The 19,735-nt window shown below is 32.5% G+C and overlaps 1 protein-coding gene across 2 annotated transcripts in view; it reads left to right on the top strand.

The window, feature by feature from the left end:
• LOC132741336 (xaa-Pro aminopeptidase 1-like) overlaps positions 1–19,735 on the top strand; it is a 41,436-nt gene that overhangs the window by 4,323 nt on the left and 17,378 nt on the right. For both annotated transcript variants that reach the window (XM_060729481.1, XM_060729480.1), the window contains exons 2-13: positions 6,700–6,821; positions 9,160–9,223; positions 9,869–9,973; positions 11,267–11,359; positions 11,620–11,763; positions 12,998–13,093; positions 13,756–13,837; positions 14,188–14,347; positions 15,681–15,812; positions 16,388–16,497; positions 16,884–16,961; positions 17,782–17,853. In XM_060729481.1, the coding sequence (XP_060585464.1) occupies positions 6,705–6,821; positions 9,160–9,223; positions 9,869–9,973; positions 11,267–11,359; positions 11,620–11,763; positions 12,998–13,093; positions 13,756–13,837; positions 14,188–14,347; positions 15,681–15,812; positions 16,388–16,497; positions 16,884–16,961; positions 17,782–17,853 (1,253 nt within the window). In that variant the 5' untranslated portion in view covers positions 6,700–6,704. The remainder of the gene's footprint in view (positions 1–6,699; positions 6,822–9,159; positions 9,224–9,868; positions 9,974–11,266; positions 11,360–11,619; positions 11,764–12,997; positions 13,094–13,755; positions 13,838–14,187; positions 14,348–15,680; positions 15,813–16,387; positions 16,498–16,883; positions 16,962–17,781; positions 17,854–19,735) is intronic.

Genomic DNA, 19,735 nt, shown 5'->3' with positions numbered 1-19,735 from the left:
TTCATTTCGATTGCTATAAGAGGGTTAATGCCCCTTTTTGTAAGCATTAATATCTTAATAAGCATGAGGGCACATTTAAAGCCCAAGTCCACACAATGAGGGATTTAAAAAGTCTGAGGTCTTCTGCAGACGTTGATGCACATAAAGGTGCATTAATAAGCGCTATTCTTGGATAAAAATAAATGTCAAATTGGTTATTCCTTGTTTTCTTGTCTTTATTTTGTAATAAGAATTACCATAGATTGTGCTATGCTTTAAACGTGCTAGTATATATAGCGTTAACAAAAGGAATGTTGCAGGATTAGCATGTAAAAGTAATGCTAGTATCCATATTTGCAAGTTATCCTCTCACAATAAACTGGTATGTTGGAATCTAAGGAGTCGGGTTCCCTTTTGCTTTTCAGTTTTTCACGCTTTAAGTCTGAGTCAATTTGTTTTATCCTTATTTTCTCTGCCCTTTTCTAATTTTGTTTTCAGATGGTTTTTACAAAAAACATATCCTACGTACAAACACAACTTCACTAGTTATTATTACCTTTCTATTATATATAATATAAACATACTTAACATTTGATATTTATGGTTCCAAAACACCCTACATCAATAAAATTTTGTGGTGAGTATTGGAACCACATTATATGATGAATTAAGTAGTATTAACAACTAAAATATGATAACGTGTTGATCAGGAGATTTATCGCCCTAAATTTATAGTTTACTTGTACAAAATATATCATTACAAGATTTTATGAATTTAAGCATTGACTATATTTTCTTAAGGTTATTATGAAATAGTGGCATGATTACCAGGAATTTCACATCACACAAAAATAATAGCATTCATTTGAATGTACAGGCACTGGGTGGACGCCAGGAGAAAAAGGACAATTTCATTGTCATTTTTAAGTGAAGAACTTAATAGAATTGTACTTCTAAGTGTTATAATGAGGGGCGGTCCAAAATAGCCGATGGTTCACATACACGGTGTCAAGGGTATACGCATCATTTTTCCGCGTACCGTCGAAAATTTATCATCCTGCGCGTAGCACCGTATCATTTTAGACAAAACAAACACGTAAACATAACATGCATGATAAAAAACGGCCTGAAAGTCACATTTTTGAAGTAAGTGTATTCATAAAAGTGTATCTATGGAATATTATGATTATCGAAGCTTATGTCTTTAGCTGGTTTTTATCAAAGACTTTTACGATTTCTTTGTTTTAATGAAAACAGCTAGAGCTGGCTTGGGGAAAATGAGCATTTGAAAAAACTTCTAAAAGAGATAATTATGTTGTCACTCAAAGTATTTATTTAATATAACTGATAGCGTCAAAGATATATATACACAGACTCTTGCACACAAATTTAAGCTGTTTAATTTCTTAAAAAAGTCATAAAATGTGTGACAACTGACCGAGTTCTTGGTACCGTATCATGGGTCCGCACCGAAAATTGTGGCACCGTATACATTAGCGCTAGACTTGCACCGCATCATGATGATTAACCTTATGGTGAAAAATCTTATTTGTATTTATTTATTGTTGCCCATCTGGGCGAGGCCTGTAGATGTATATTTATTATTTTTGAACCAGTAAAAGCAAACCTGGTTCTTTTGTGTGCCCGGCGTAAACACATGCGTTTATTATAGTGGCAAATTGTTAATGGCATATATTTTTTTAAAGTCATTTTGTAATTTTCTTTGTTTTTTTTTTTTTTAGGTTAAGCGATTCTTTTTTACCAAGTTAAAATACATGAAATTAATATCGCTTATCATATAAATAAATATCTCAGAATTTCTAAAAACCACATTTACTTACTATGTTACCATTAAGCCAACAAGATAGACCTTCAGGGGAGGACCCTAGATAATGTTGGTATAACTTTTGGTCCAACCCTTTTGTATGTACATTATATTTTAATATAGTTAAATAGAGAAAATAAGAATCCCTAAAGAAGGTCCAACACAACACAATTGTAAATGTTGCAGGCTCGGTTTGATTGAGCCTGTTTATGGACGGTACTGTAAAGTGCAAACTACCGTCCACGCCCCCTAGCACCGGCTTAAGCAGAATTCAACATTTAAACATGACATGGTGAAATTTTTAATTTAGAAACATCCGCAGATGTGTTCATACGGCGGTTATCATGGAACCTTCAACGTGACACTTCTGTGCCATTCCATGAAAAGCGGCGTATGGTCCCCAAGTAATAGAAAGCATGTGCCCTAAACGAGAAAACAATGGGCGGAACTAAATAAAATGGAATTTTGAAAGGAGATTAGAGGTTATGAAGCCTGCATATCACAGATAAGACGTCAAAAGACAAAGTTAAAAAGCAGGCAACATATCCTAAGGGTGATTCAACATTATTCAAGTAGGAATATTGGAACCACCCAACTAGAAAATGCCGAAAAGTTGAAACTAAAAATACCACAAGCACAACAATTATGTCGTGCTGAGATAATGATGTTAGATTGTGTAAATTAATCATGTACAAAATATGCAATAAAATATTATAAAACTTAAACACGTGGGACCACGGTCATATTCGAAAGAATTTGAGTCGATACTTTATTATTAAGATCGGTTCGATTAACACAACCAGAGTGCAAATTGCTTACATTTTTGTACATGTAAAGAAGCAAGTTTTTAGTGAAAATGTTATGTATATTTACCACAAATATAGATATTTAATTGTCACCATTTCATACATACTCTTTGAGATAGTCCTTACGGTGAGAGTTTCTAAAAAACAAGATTTTCAAGCTTTCTACTCAATCCGTGCAATTTGATATTTGTCAGTTATCATGTAAATGAAGTGTTCGTAAATAAAATATTGTTTAAATAAAAGAATTTTAGTAAATACATTGGAAGAGTAAGGAATCGAACCCGTGACTTTTAGACTGAAACGTCGGACTTGGAATTCTGGCATCGCTTGTCAAGGCGTGAGCTCGAACCCTCAAGCATGCCGACAAAGATGTGTAATGGATACAGTACAAGTTTTCCTTCAAAAGTGTCTTCTTACAGACATAAGAAGACAATTTGAAGAAAATACGAGTAACTGTATCTGAATTATACGACATTAAATTGTAAAGAACCGATAAATTAATAACACATTTAATTATAGATAGAAAATACATTTGATTACAAATAGATCAATGTATGTTCACGTTAGAAATATAAAGCTATAGAAACTATTTGCATGGCCTTTAAGCTTTGGGCAGTGAAAGGTGTAGGTAAATTGTATTCGCACGGAACTTTCGTGCACTTAGTAAATCGGACATAATTCACTTTATTCATGTTAAACAATGTTAAAATGGCTGCCATCAATTAACAGAATGTCAAATTTAATTAAATCGATTACTTCAGTCATCATTGAAATCGTCTCTAACTTGTTTTGCGTCAATGTTATATGGATTACGTTTTGGACCCTAAATTTAGTAAGTTTTCTTATTCACATGATTACCTTAACGCTAACGCAATGCTCGCCGTTTATGGCAGTTGTTTTTTATGTGTGTGGGGCGGTGGGTACAGTACATTGTAAATGTCACTTTAAAGGGACTCCACTGAGGTTTGACTGATTTTTTTTCCATGTAAATGTACCATTTGGTGTAGGTTTAGACCTCTAATCTTTGTGCAAAATTTCAGATCATTCGCGCACTTTGTTTTTCCAGAATAATTATTCACATTGTAAATAAATGACAAAAAATGAAAAGCGTTTAAACGCTTTTCACTCAAATCGGACTAAGAAAAGCAATTTAATACAATTTTCAATTATTTCAAAGTATATTTCTTAACTATATTTCTTAACGATATTTGCATATATTTCTGTCTAAAGTGCCCCAGCTCATTTATGTAAGAAATTCAAATGTTATGATTTTAGGCTTTTAAACCTCAGTGGAGTCCTTTTAATGTTTTTTTTTATAGAATGTCAGACGATATAAAAAAACCCCAACTAAGTGGTGTACCATCTTCCAACGAACAACTGTTAGTTTCGTCAATGCTAAAATCAACAGTTACTTTGTTCCTGGAAATGGCCATCCAATTTCACGATAAACTGGACTTTCTCATGAGATGCGCACTACTTTCCATCGGTTTCTATAGTGTCCTGTTTGAGACAGTTAAAACATCGCCTGTTAAGATTGACTTAATCTTCTTGATTTAGCTCAACTATTCGAAAAAATAGGGAGAGCTATTGTAATTGTGAATTTTGACAGAACTATCGCCCTTATTGAAAAATCTTAAGGCTTTTGTTTTACTATCAAGCAGCGCACTGGGTCTTATTAATAGATAAGAAGCGAGATTTAACATTCTCTTTCGTGGACTTTATTCTCGAATAAAACATGCGAAAATTAAGTTTAATCGCGAAGATTTTTATATTTCGATTCGCAAGAGGATTTAAGTAACGGTTATTTAAAAGTGTCTTCTTACTATAATGGCTGATTTGGAATTCTCTTGTGCGTTAACACCCTAGCGCTAACACGACAAAGCGCCAAACGGCGCATTGTTGGGCTTTCGTCTTGTCGTCATGTCGCTAACGATGTACGCCAAACGGTGCGTTGTCGTGCGGCGTGTTGTCGCAATGTCACATTGTCGCTCGGTTCAAATCTAAGGATTTGCTTATAAGCCAAGCGACAGGGCGACATCACGCCACATGTCCACGCGCCGTTTGGTGTGCTTCACTAGAGACAGGACGACAAGACGAGAGCGCGACAATGCGCTGTTTGGCGCTATGTAGTGTTGTCGTTAGCGACAAGACGAAAATGCGATAACGATACCGACAACGCAACGCGCAATGTACCAAATCAGCCACCATATCTTACAGACGTAGAAGACACTTTTTGAATAGCTCTGCTGGGGGTATGGTCTTATAATAAATAATTCAGGAGCACATAGTTGCCACCTTTCTTAAATTCAGTAACATGCGTAAGTTACGTTGCCCAGTCAATTAGTAAGGTAACTAAAATTCAAATGTAAAAAATAAATAGTCCAAAGAAAAGTTGAACTCCACAACAGACATAAAATGCAACTGCTACGAAAGCATAGCATTTTTATAAGAAATTATCTCTAAAAAAACAATAGAGGTCTAGATTGCTTTCAGGCCGAGGTAATCAACTGCCCCGCTTACCCTAACCGATAACCAAACATTTACCTTTTCTTGTCAATCCTACAATAAAAAGGAACAATACCCCCTCCAAAAAACCAACAAAAAGCCAACAGTTAAACACATTTTTTATGTACATGTATGCAGTATTACTGCGCAAAAAGAAGCGGTGCCATGGTTCTGCATGATGCGGTACCATGTTTATCAAAGTTTTCTTGATTTTACAACATTATTTTGCATTATTTGTATAAAATTGGTATGTTATCAGCTCGTATCAATGCTTTTTGTGATCATTTGACATATGATACTTCTTCCGACAACTTTACTTTCGGAAAAGGATGAAAAATGTTCGCATCAAGAACACAAATGTTTTACATGTATAAAAGTGTTTTCATTAGTTTTAGGTTATGATAGACAAATAGTGTTGCAAAATATTTTGCACACATAGATGAATCATTCAAAACTTCCGTGGTGTATGCAAACTCTCTCAATAAAATCAATTTTAGTAAGAAATTTTCGCATTTTTGAAGTTACCTCTTGAACTTTTCAGAAGATTACGTAAGAATGATACGGTGCTGCGCGCAGGATGATAGATTATCGGCGGTACGCAAAAAAATGATGCGTATACCCTTGACACCGTGACATATAACCTACAGCGCTCTATACAATTATATAAACAAATAGAGGATATTTGTTTAGTTCAGTGTAAGATCGGAATATATTTCACCGAGTGAGTACCAAAAGGTATATTTCATGAGTGGCGCAGCCATGAGTGAAATATGAACTTTTGGTGTTCACAAGGTGAAATATATTTCAATCTTACACTAAACTAAACAAATTTTCTTTTTATTATATGCAAAGAAGCGTTTTAAAAAGACAATCAACCTAATACTGAATGAAAAGTGCGCCAAATAATAATACAACACTGACGTCATTTACGACGTCACGTCATTAAGTTGGTACCCAGTTCTGTGCACGCTGGTATTTCACTGAAACAACGTTAGGGGCTTAAATTCAAAACAGTGAAATTATCAAAGTGGTAATTTCACTGTTTCAAACAGTGAAATTACCAGTTTTATATCACTGATATATTTCTATAAACCACCGAAAAGCATGTAATAAATATTTTCTAAATTGATTATATTGTAAATATACTGGTCAGAAAATTTAAAAAATCTGGTCCAAAATGTTCAAACTTTTGGTTTTTTTTGGCATGCATTACTTGGAATATCATCAAACATGAAAAAAATGTCATGGTGTATTTCCCAACACTGTCAACATTTTGTTCTCAATTTTTTTAAGGCCATAACACATTTTCAAATCTGTATACATGTTTTGACATAGCACAATAGATATATCTTTAAATCTCCATTATAAATATTCAGTCATTTACCTTCATGTTGTATAATAAAGTATCAAACAAAAAATTATCCCAAACTACATTGTCATGTTTTGTTCCAACGTAACTTTCAAATTCAGCAAAAGTAGACATCAAAATATAACTGCTTGCCATTCACAAAGTAGTATCTTTATTCAATTTACATGTCAGTATTATACAAGAAAATGAAAATATATAAAAAAAATTTATTTCAGAAACAATGCCTTCAAAAAGTACCACTGCCATTCTAACAAAGCTTCGATCTTTAATGAGAAACAAAGCATATGTTTCAGAGCCATTGCATGCTTATATTGTACCTTCTGGGGATGCACACCAGGTATCTAAATATTTTTAATTTAGAAATTAAATGTTATGTTGATCCAACAAAACTGTTTGTCCATCTAATGGCTTTTATATGCCCAAGTCTTCCCTTTTGAGCTCACCAAATTACAACATGCCCAAGGTTTGCCATTGTAATAACTGTCTCCTCCATTGTTTGTCCATCCATTCTTTTATTTAATTAAATCAATCAGTCTCTTTCCTCATCATTGGATTATTATGTTCCCCGAAAAATTTCGGGGGAACATATAGTCGCCGGGTTGTCCATCTGTCAGTTAGCACTACCGAATAGGGATAGGGGGCCATCTTACTGTAATCAGAACAAAAGAGAACAATACAGTTCATTCCTTAACAATAGAGTAAGGGGCCATTGGCCCTCTATTAAACAATAGAAAATAACAAAAGAAATGGCCCCTTTAATCCATTTCGGCCAGACGTCCGTCCATATGTACGTGAGTACGTCCCGAATTCGTGTCCGGCCCATAACTTCGTTATTTGAAGTCTGATTTTATGAAAAACTATGTCACAGAAATGATCACCATATTGAGAAGACGTGTCAACCACAACATTTTGGTCGCTAACTTGAAGGTCAAGGTCACATCATGACCTTGCAGCAAAATTGTGTCCGGCCCATAACTTCGTTATTTGAAGTCGGATTTTACAACTATTTCACAGAAATGATCACCATATTGAGTCAAAGTGTCGCACGCAATATTTGGGTCTTTACCTTGAAGGTCAAGGTCACAGCATGACCTAGCAACAAAATTGTGTCTGGCCCATAACTTCGTTATTTGAAATCGGATTTTACAACTATTTCACAGAAATGATCACCATATTGAGTCGAAGTGTCGCACGCAACATTTTGGTCGCTACCTTGAAGGTCAAGGTCACAGCATGACCTTGCAAAAAAAAATCATGTCCGGCCCATAACTTCGTTATTTGAAGTCTGATTTTACAATTATTTCACAGAAATGATCACCATATTGAGAAGATGTGCCACACGCAACATATGGGTTGCTACCTTGAAGGTCAAGGTCACAGCATGACCTTGCAACAAAATCATTTCCGGCCCATAACTTTGTTATTTGAAGTTGGATTTTACAACTATTTCACAGAGATGATCACCATATTGAGACAATGTGTCGCATGCAACATTTGGGTTGTTTTAACACTTTGAACTTTGTCTGTGACATAACTCTGACACTACAAGAGGTATACCTTCCTGTGTCCGAAACCTATTCGGGAAGCATCACCCGGTTCAACTGGCTCTTGTTCCTTCCATGATTGGATCCTCTTTCAAATCTGTTAAAGATAAATCTGTAAAATAACCTGTATTGATAGACCAAATGTCAACAAAAGTCAGCAGTGAATTTTTAACAGTATATCCATTGGAAAATGCCTACATGCAGTCTTCATACATAAACATTGTGACGGAAACTTATTTTATGGGTAACTTGATTGCCTTCATTTTCTATAAGTTCGCCATTTGTATTAAATTATGTATTTTTAAAGTTATCAAGGTATAAAGATAGGTATTTTAATTATTTTTACTTTTAAAGCTGTATAAGTATAGGATAATTTTTCGATGTGTTTATATTTCATATTGTATATTTATTTTACTCAAAAAGTTACTTCAACCACTGACTTTAAATAAATCTGTACTTCAAATGACAGACACTTATAGAAGTAAGTTAAAATCAGTATCAAGAAATGTTTTATTTTTATTAGACAATCAATAACATTGTTTTCATTCACTGCATAAATGATGCCTCAACAGTATAAATAGAGCTTGCACAGTGCAAAAGAGTCAGTTTGGTTTCGTCTGTGAGGCAGATCAGAGCAGTATTATATTTACTGGTACACAGAAATCTCAGATATCTGGTGCTAAAAATATCTTGCTGTTTCTGTGAAACGTCATGGACAAACGTTTGATTAAAGAAAGATTGAGAAATGGGTTTTTAATTTAGTCTGAATATGTCTGTGTATAGAAGGGAATGATGTACATGTAGTAAATAGATACTAGTGTACAGAAGTCTCAGATATCTGGCACTAAGGACATTTTACAATATCTGGAATATATATTTTTGAATGATTTTAGAAATAGATTAAGATTGTTATCATGCATTGAATGATGTTTTTTTTCAGTTATTCCCAATCATAAGGTTAAGTATCCCGAGAAAAATTACATGTATTTACATATTAAGATTATTAAGATTTAATTTTGTAGCATCTGCTCAAATTACTAATATTTTCATTTGTGGCTGAATATTTTGTGAAAGATTCATTTAAATTTATTTAAAAGAAATGCATTGTTTTATGTTTTCTGTGTTTTTCAGAGTGAGTATATAGCACCTTATGACAACAGGAGGGCATTTATCTCTGGATTTGATGGATCTGCAGGTAAACAGTCATCTTTTACTTTTTTGGCTATCTGTTTTAAAGAAAATAAGTGTAGCTTTTGTCATAACTCTCTACTGTTGAGTCTGACTATATTATATTTATTGTTGTTATTTTAATGATGCAAGGGAATAACTTGAAAAGAATCAAAAGAATTTGATTAACACTTCGCACAGTGAGAGGAAGTGCAATGGTCAAGAACTATTTTCAGCCTTGCTAAACTGTTAAACTATTGTCTCTTAAAATAGTAAATAATGCTTGTTACACTTTTGCTTATATAGTCTTTATTATTGACTGATATCTTTCATGTTTGGTAGAATCATACCTTGCATGTTTTGTTTTTGTTTTTGATTTAACTTTTGCTGTAGTACTAAGGTTACATTGCTTTTTGCAAAATTTCTTGTTATGTTAGAATTATGTACATGTAATTGTATTTCGTTTATTGAAGGACTTTATTGTGTTATTTTATACAATGTTTGTTTATACATTTTACACAATAATGATTATAAAATTTATACAGAAATTGTGATGTAATAAACTATTTCATACATATGACATGCATGTATTTACACCATTCATATGCTGTATTGATACTATATATACAGATATATTAATACATATCATACACAAAATGTTGTATTTGTACAGGCACAGCTGTTATAACAGAACACGAGGCTGGTTTATGGACAGACGGACGCTATTTTCTTCAGGCCGAGAAGCAGCTTGATGATAATTGGACACTAATGAGAGATGGTACTTGTTGTTTTAAACTGATATATACAAAGTTATAGAGAAAACCTTAAAATGATATATGATAGCAATTTGTAGCATATTATTGTAAGACCATATAGAATTACTGGATTTATGTTTTGATTTGTAACATGCTGAATTTATATAATGGAAATACCGAGTGAGTCATTTAAAGTTTTAGGGATTTTAGAAAGTCAGCTACCAACAATATAGAGCCCGTTAGCATAGACTAATTACTTTCGGTTCCAGCAGGCAAATGGTTAACAGTTATCAGTTCTATCTCATCTAGTTTTATGAGATTATATGATTTGAATAATATCTATGATAACGTCCGACCTTATGTGATTGTTTTACATAACATAGAGACTAAATGTGCTTCAAAAATTTCTAAACTTTTAAAAAATTTTAAATGAATTTTGGGGAAAAAAAAGATCTTGTAAGATTTCTTCTAACCAGCTCAACTTTTTTTTAAAGTCATGACTTTTCATGGAAAGCGCCATTGATATGTTTATTATTGTCTGAAATGTATATATACATGTTAATTTGTGAAGTCCCTTACATTGTTTATATATAAGCAGCACACATTATGACATCAGGAAATTATTCTGTGCTTTTAATTGTTCATGTAAAAATATTTTTCACAATTGTGAAGCAATGCAGTATAAATTTCTTTCTCTAAATGAATATTATTATGATCTTACCAGTAACTGTTTTATAGTGACTTGAATGAAAAAGTCAAACCCGTCAAAATCAGTCATATTTCATTCATTTGAATTTCACAACTCTAACAGTTACTAGCAAATGTTATAAGCAAAACATGCTATAAACATTTGGAAAATAGTACAAGCACAATGTTTTCATATTGTTTTTGTCAAAGCAGGAGTGTCACACATGAAGTATATACTGGGTAAACAGAATAAAACATTCCTAGTGAAAATATTCAGGTGCTACTTTCTGGTGTAGCAATGATTTTGTGTAGTGTCACATATTTTATCTGAAAAATACACACAAAAAACAAATTCAATTTATATGAATTGGTATAATTATCATCAAATTTCAAACAAATATTCTCCAATTAACAAACAATGCAATGTAGCCTAATTATTACCTTAAATCTTCTGTTAATTCTTTCTATCTGACTTGATAGTAATTGTAAGTTGTGTTGTGAACCCCAGGAACAGAGAAACAATGAAAATTTAACAAACTCGGAATGAATATGCATGACATGTACTATATTCATGTACTAAAAGATATATGTAAAGAAAATATGAATTATGATCATTTATATATTTGAAGGAATACCAGGCACTCCTAGTCAAGGTGATTGGTTGTCAAAAGTTCTTCCCATGGGTGGAAGAGTCGGAGTGGACCCATTTCTTATGGCTACAGGTATGTAATACATTAATCTTTTTTATCAAGTCTATCTAACTCTATTACAATTCATAATCATTTGCAATAACTGCACATTTTTTTTAGAAAAGTCAACTTTTTTTCCTGTTTTATCACCTGGTTGATTTAACTTGACAAATAAATTTTTAGACAAAGAAAGACAAAGAACTATAAGCTTTTAGAGGTCATGTCATGGATAGATCACATATTTTCTGTAAGAAATGGTGACAATGTTTAAGGCTATTTTACTTTTATTACAGAGACCTGGAAACCTCTTTCTAAACTTCTAAAATCTAACGGACATCATCTAGTGCCTGTATCAGAAAATTTGATAGATCTAGTATGGGATGATCAGCCGTCACCTCCTAGCAACAGTCTCATGATCCTTGAACAGAAATATACAGGTGAGCAATGATGTTTCCTCTATACTGAGTGATAAAATATTGGGTTTAATGAATGTGATATAACTACTAACTGTATGACTCTCATTGCAAAAAAAACAAACTTTCATGGTTTTTGTCAAATCTGATAAGAAATGAAATGTTTTTCATGTATATGGAATACAGTTACCATTATTTGACAATATTTTATTTCTGCTATTATATGCACTTTTCTCTTTTTACTTAGATTTCTCTTTTTACTTAGATAGATAATATTGAATATTCATTGTTTAAATATTGTCCATACATGGATCAATAGTTGTTATATGATTTAGAATTTCAGCAGAATGTTATAGGATTGTGCTATTAATTTTATAGTACATTAAAAAAGACAGGATTTTGTACTGAAGGAGGAAAATACAGTGTAATGGTACAAAGCATTATGAATTTTAGAGTTTTATATGATTCTTCAACATTTTGTGCCCAAAATGTAAAGTTTTGTTTTTGTAGGTTATTTAAGAAATAATATATCCCAAACTGTGATTTTATTGTTCAATAACATCACTGTTTGGAGTTCGGATGCGAGGAATTATATCACGAGGGCGTAGCCCGAGTGATATAATGATGCGTATCTGAACGACAAACAGTGATGTTATCAAGCAATAAAATCACCGATTTGGATATATTATTTCGATTCTAACACGACATCAACAAATAAATCCTGCCGTACCTGATATTTAGCTAAATAGCGCCTGAATTGTTTCCGTTCTTATTTTCAGCGCGTCACATTTTTAGTGGTTATGTCACGTGTATAATGATTACGTCACACGTCTAAATATAGAACGTCAAACAGTGATTTTATAGCATAATAACACACACTTTCGGTTTTTCTATGTTCAATAGGGAAAAATGCGGGTCGTGTTAGAATAAGTAATTGACTACTCATCCAGTTCATGACATTGGGATTTATGTAGCTGATATTTTAGTTATCCCTTACTGCTCTACAAATACAATGTGACTTTGAATTCATTTAGAAGACATTGGATTATTGCTTGTGTGTAAGCTATACAGCTAGCTTATAGAAGCTTGGTAGTTCTACTAGGATGCCAACTCAACGGGCATGTTAGGTCTTACTCTACCAGTAAAGCTGGAATATTATCATGTACTACAATGTTGACTCTGCTTTCAACTAAACTTTTCACAAAATAAATATACATTATACATTGTATATACTTGTACCTTTATTGAATGTTATTAGGTAAAACATGGCAGGAAAAGATATGTTTGGTCCGTGAAAAGTTAGAAGAGAAGAAAGCTGATGCCCTTATTTTGACAGCTCTTGATGAAGTAGCATGTAAGGATAATTGTTCTTAAAGCCGAAACTTCATAGAAAAGTTTGACTATTTTACTCACCCAGTCTTCTTTGTTTGAGTTACACTCTGTTTAATATTTTCATGGAACTTTATATTTCATCATTATTGAAGATATATACTTGAAACCCTTTAACATTTCAATGGGATAATCATGGTACAAATGTATGTCATTTTTTAAGACACACAACTCTGATAGGAATTTTGATTAATTTCCCCTTTTGTGAAATTTGAAAATTCCTGGCTTGAGATTTTGTGTGCAAGATCGAATTCCATAATTACTTAATTATGTTATGTTAGTACATGTACGTAAAGCTCTAGCACTGACTTTTTTTTAATGAATTATACCCCTTTATTAACATAGACAATACCTGGATATTAACGGGTTAGCTGACATTTAGGTATCTCAGCAGTCATTGAAGGTAATCACTTAGAACTTCATGTTGTGATTATAATGTTGTTTAATAACATTAATTGTCACCTGTAAAAGCTATATCTTCAAATACAAAATTAATTAATTTATTTCTGATATTAGTGATTTAATAAAAGTGAGTAAACTGATTGTTAATTTAATTCATTTAAAGGTATAAAAATAAGTCAATTATTTATATAACTATGCAAAGAAATTGTTGTTTTTTTCTTCCAGATTTATTCAATATGCGAGGATCAGACATAGAATATAATCCTGTATTCTTTGCTTATGCTGTGATATGTGCTAATTCTGTACAGTATGTTTTATTTAACAAATAATCATAGCTTCTGTGTAGCCCTTGGCTGGCTCAGTTTTTGTAATGAATTTGCCCTACTTTGGATTTTGAACGGATGTCAATATGAAAACATGAAATTGTGAGTTCCCAACTGTATAGAGCTGGGTCATGCTTTACATATATACTGGCTGCCCTGATTCTTAACTGGTTGCAGAGGCTAACTTAAGTTTTGGTTGCTGTAATATATATTAATATCATCATAAAAAGTTATATGAAGAAAAAGAAAACAGTTTTAAAACATTACAAATATAGTAAAACCAATCGGAACGAAGGCATTAAAAATACATGATGTTATTATTTTTATTTTTAAGTTTATTTCTTGATGAAGAAAGACTAGACAACAAAGTTCGACATCATTTAAACCTAGATATGCAAGATGGCAACGATGGTGTAAGAATTACAATTCTTCCATACAATGATGTAAAATCTTTTGTTGCTGATCTTCCCAAAAATGTCTCTGGAAAAATATGGGTAAGTATAAGGTGACCTGCCAGCAAACTGGCTATCATTACATACACCTGGACAAGTTTTGGTAATTTATGTTTATGCACTTGTTTATCCATCTGTGTGTTAGCTAAAACATGTCTACTCTAACACTTTTGAATTCATGGAAGGAAATTGTATGTATTTGGCAGAAATGTTAACCATAATGTAACAATGTGCAGATTTTGGCTTCCTTTGGTCAAGGTCACACTTGTACAGACTTTATCAGAAAACACATCTTAAATACCCAGAGTTAAGATATTTGACATGCAGACTAGCATTGCCTAGTAGACCTATATAAAACTTATATAAATTATGTACATGTACGTTACTGAGCTAAGAAATGGTCTTGCCATTTGATTGTTGGAGGGGTGGGGAGGTAGTCATTTAGTATATATATTATGAAACATGTCCTAAACTGCAAATCCCAAAGGATAGATACTTTTCTTGTAGCATCACCTTATGGTCCTCTACTAAAAATACGTAAATAATAAGCTTTTGGTAAAAAATGGCACACCCAAAAGTCAAATAGATTAGATATACTAACATATAGGAAGACATATATATTATGTATTTCATCTTGTGAAAAACTTCAGTACAAAGAGCTTAGACATTTGGCATGTAACATTAGCTTGTAAACTGAAGTTTACACAACACAAATAACTTCTGGGGCTCACATAATATCATAAAAATATTTAATATAAACATGATTCAGACAAGTTTCAGGAATAGCTTTCTACCTTGAGTGAAAGATTGTTTTAAATCACTCAAGTTGGATCTGCATTCAGGCATATATTGCCATGCACTTATGGTACTCTTGTGTCAAGAATGTTAAATATTTCAAAGGAGTTTTGATCAGGTTTTGTTTGTTTATTTGGGGGAAAAACAAAACAAATAACAACATTTTCAATTCACTGATGTTTATGAAGGTTTGTTAATTTTGAAAAAAAAATGGCAACATCTTACTTTTACTTTTAATCATGTATTTTACAAAGGATGTGATCTGAAAGTTATGTATTCATCTACTTAGCAATGCATGGATGTTTTAAACAAACATATCTAAAAAAAATAAAGAATACACCCAGATTGTCATATTTGAAAGATACAGCTATGTTAAAAGTTTTTAATATCTAAAATTATATTTTAATAAATTCTGAATAAACAGATTTTATTTTAGATTTTTATGATTAAATTAAAGTATGACATAAATTGAGTAACACCACTTTTATCCTTACCCCTTGCTCACCACCCCCTTTTTGCCACTTAGTGAAATGATGTGAAAATATGGATATGTAAATGAAGATTGTATGTTTTATTTTAGATAAGTGAGAAGTCAAGTTTTGGTTTGGTAAACTCTATACCAAAGTTACGAAGATTAAGTCAACCGTCACCTGTAGCTTTGATGAAAGCTGTAAAAAATGAAGCAGAAATTGATGGCATGAAAAGAGCACATGTAAGTATGTAGGAGAGTCTGTTTAATATAAAGTAAGACATATGTATTCTGTAATGTATTGATCTTAACCAGAAATGAAAGTGGATTGGTCTTCACAATGGACATATTTTCCATAAGTATTTTAAATGTTGATTAAAACAAGAGAAATGTATTATTGGATATTTTTATAAACTATTTCTTGAGGAAATATATGTTGATATAATTACAATATAAATGATTAGGGCACAAGCATAGCTCAAAATAGCTCAGTGAATAAGGCCATAAGCATGAAAGGTGGGGAATGTATAAATATATTTGTTTTTGGTTTATTTATAAACTCCTCTGTGTTATTGAACAAATACAATGACAGAATGCTGATTCTTTGCCTTATTTTAACTATTAGATAGCTAGTTGTTCTTGACAGTAATAATGAGGTTTTTGTTTTGCCCTTGTATCAATTGATTGAAAAAGATGTATTTAATTCCTGACCTATCTGTCTGTCTGTCTGTTTTCTGTCTGTCCATCTGTCTGTAAACAGATTTAACCTTAGCTTGAACATGTTCTTCTATAAACTAAACTGAGGTTTGATATTTCAGGTGAAAGATGCGGTTACATTGTGTGAATATTTTAGCTGGTTAGAAAAAAACGTTCCCTCAGGAACCGTAACAGAAGTATCTGCTGCTGATAAATTAGAACAAATAAAAAGGTATGCCAGTACATGTATACTATCAAAGATAATGTTCATTGGTGATATTAAGTTAAAACATCATGAAGATTACACCACATGAGTATCAATCTGACAGTGAGCAACTAAAATAAAATCTATAATACTGAGATTTACATATTTGGCTGTATTTTCACTAAGATTCTATAATATATTTCATTTTCAATGTGAATTTCGGAAGTTGTATATGAACTTGTCCAACTTGTTTGGACTGTCCTTTGATAATTTTATAGTTTTCAATATAAAGGATTCAGGATATATTTGCCACTAGTATATAGTGTGGATGAGCCTACTGACCTACATTAACATAGTGGTATATACAAGTTATTATTGCAGCAATCATGTAAACTTTATCATATATATTATAGGGGACAAGAAGACTATGTTAGTCTAAGCTTTGCTACAATATCAAGTACAGGTCCTGATGGTGCAATTATTCATTATCAGTAGGTAACACTTAAACATTCTCTATTTCTATTACAATACAGTTGACCTGTAACATCCTGTAGTTGTTAAATAGACTTGTCTTGTTTTGTTTATGGAATTGCCTATTATAATTTATGGGGTTTCAAAGTCAAAATGCAAGCAGTCTAGAACCTGATCAGAGTACACAAATTTGCAAGCTGGTTTGTTCTAATAGCAGTTAAATGTGCAAGTTACGTTATTTCTAACATTTAGGTTAAAACATACAATTGTATTATAAATATATTATAGCTTGACAATATGAAATATATAGAGAACTTTCCTACTCACCCCAAGGTTTGCATTGATGTCTAAATTTCTGATGATGTTTTATTATGTACATTATATTTTTGCAATAGAATCTTTATGCAGGGATCCTTAAATAACCTTTATCTGTATAAATTTCAATCATCAAATTAGTGGGTTACAAGAAGAATATCCCCCACAATGTATTGTTAACAAAATAACACAGGTCAATGTTCCTGGTTAAATCTATTGTTATTTAAATAATAAGTAAGTGTAGGGATCTGTAATTTACTCAAGGGATGTACCACAAGCTTTATATACAATGTACATGTTTCTTTACCATCACCAACATCATGTAAGTCAAGTCACCAGTAACATGTTTATGATTCAATAATTTTCCTCTTTTGAACTTTATGTGTAATTTATGTACTTTACTTGTATGCTATTTATGTTGCTAGTAATTCTATAAATAAAGGGGGATTGGAAATATCTTGTGATTAACTTTAAGATATGATTTATATATATTTGAGAGTTTCTTTAATAACATTTACTTTTAAGTCCATTACCAGAAACAGACAAAGCATTATCAACAGAAGAAGTTTATCTGTGTGATTCAGGTGCACAGTACAAGTAAGTTAATATGTTGAAATACACGATTAAATGTGGTAGGCATTTATGGGTCAAAATTGGTCCTGCTGTAGGGGTCAGTTATTTAACTTGGCAATAAAATGTGGACAATCTTGTTTAAAACACTTGCCTCCATCAGAGCTTAGATGTTTGGTATATAGCATTGATTATGGTCAATTTTAACAGTTATGTAGATAATAAAGTGGGCTTTAACAAAACTTGCCTAATTTGGGACAAAGTTTGTCCTGACATTTGAACCTGAACATTTGAGTCTGGTGTACATTTTTTCAGGTGAGCTATAAAGAGTTACTTAGGCTTCTTGTTTTATAGGGTTACAATTTACTTTGAAGCTTTCAATCTACAAGATGGTCATAGAGTTTTGAATATTTTCTTAGTTTCATTAATATTTTGCATGTGTTGTGATGGTACATGTTTGTTTATTTATGATCTTAATGAAATGTAGGCACAAAGTGTCGAGTTTACGTAAAATTTTGATGGATATACCGTATAAGTACTTATTTCTGCGGGCTTAATATTCTGCGATTTTTGTTAAAATAAGGGGTTTTAAATTTCTGCGTATTTTATTTCTGCCGTGTCATCATTCTCGCATTGATGTTTTTATGCCACCGCAGCATCTGTGATGCGGTGGCATATAGCGATTCACCTGTGTGTATGTGTGTGTGTTTGTTTGTTTGTTTGTTTGTTTGTGTGTGTGTGTGTTATATAGATTATATAGTGAACTTAAAAAATCTTCTTGTGAAAAACCACTAGTCCAATTTCAACCAAACTTGGCAGGATTGTTCCTTGGGTGAAGGGCTTCCAAAGTTGTTGAAAGAATTTCATTCCATGCAGAAATCTGGTTGCCATGGCAACCAAAAGGAATTATAAGAATAAATTTTAAAAATCTTCTTGTAAAGACCCAAAAGGCCTAGAGCTTAGATATTTTGCATAAGGCATTGTCTGGTAGACCTCTACCAAGATTGTTCAAATTATAGCCCTGGGGTCAAAATCGGCCCCGCCCCGGGGGTCATTGATTTTCACTATATGTACATATAGTAAAAACTTAAAATACCTTCTTGTAAAGACTGAAAAGGCCTAGAGCTTAGATATTTTGCATAAGGCATTGTCTGGTAGACCTCTACCAAGATTGTTAAAATTATAGCCCTGGGGTCAAAATCGGCCCAGCCCCGGGGGTCATTGATTTCACTATATGTACATATAGTAAAAACTTAAAATACCTTCTTGTAAAGAACCAAAAGGCCTAGAGCTTAGATATTTTGCATAAGGCATTGTCTGGTAGACCTCTACCCAGATTGTTCAAATTATAGCCCTTGGGTCAAAATCGGCCCCGCCCGTGGGGGTCATTGGTTTTCCCTATATGTATATAGTAAAAACTTTAAAAAAATTTCTTCTAGCAATTGACAAATGCTAGAGGTTAGATATTTTTCATGAAACATTGTGAAGTGAACTTCTAGCAAGATTGTTCAAATTATAGCCCTGGGGTCAAAATTTCCCCGCCCCGGGGGTCATTGATTTTCAATATATATATATATATATAGTAAAAAATCTTGTCTGAAGGTACAAGGCTTAGAGCTTTAATATTTGTTAAATGATATCATCTATAGGAACTCTACCAAAGTTGTTCAAATTTTGCCTCTAGTGTCAAAATTAGCCCCGCCCCAGGGGCCATAGGTTTTCCTTATATGTATATAGTAAAAACTTAAAAAATCATCTTCTTTAAATTTACAAAGACTAGAGTTAAGATACAAATGTATTTTGCATGAATCATTATGTAGTGAACCTCTAGCAAGATTGTACAAATTATAGCCCTGGGGTCAAAATTGGCCCTACCCCCAGGGGTCATTGATTGTTACTATGTACATAT

The sequence above is a fragment of the Ruditapes philippinarum genome, unplaced genomic scaffold, assembly GCF_026571515.1.
Source record: "Ruditapes philippinarum isolate M1 unplaced genomic scaffold, ASM2657151v2 ctg627_1_1_1_1, whole genome shotgun sequence".
Classification (NCBI taxonomy): Eukaryota; Metazoa; Mollusca; class Bivalvia; order Venerida; family Veneridae; genus Ruditapes; species Ruditapes philippinarum.
The sequence above is the reverse complement of the archived record's forward strand: the minus strand, read 5'-3'. Positions and strand labels throughout refer to the sequence as shown.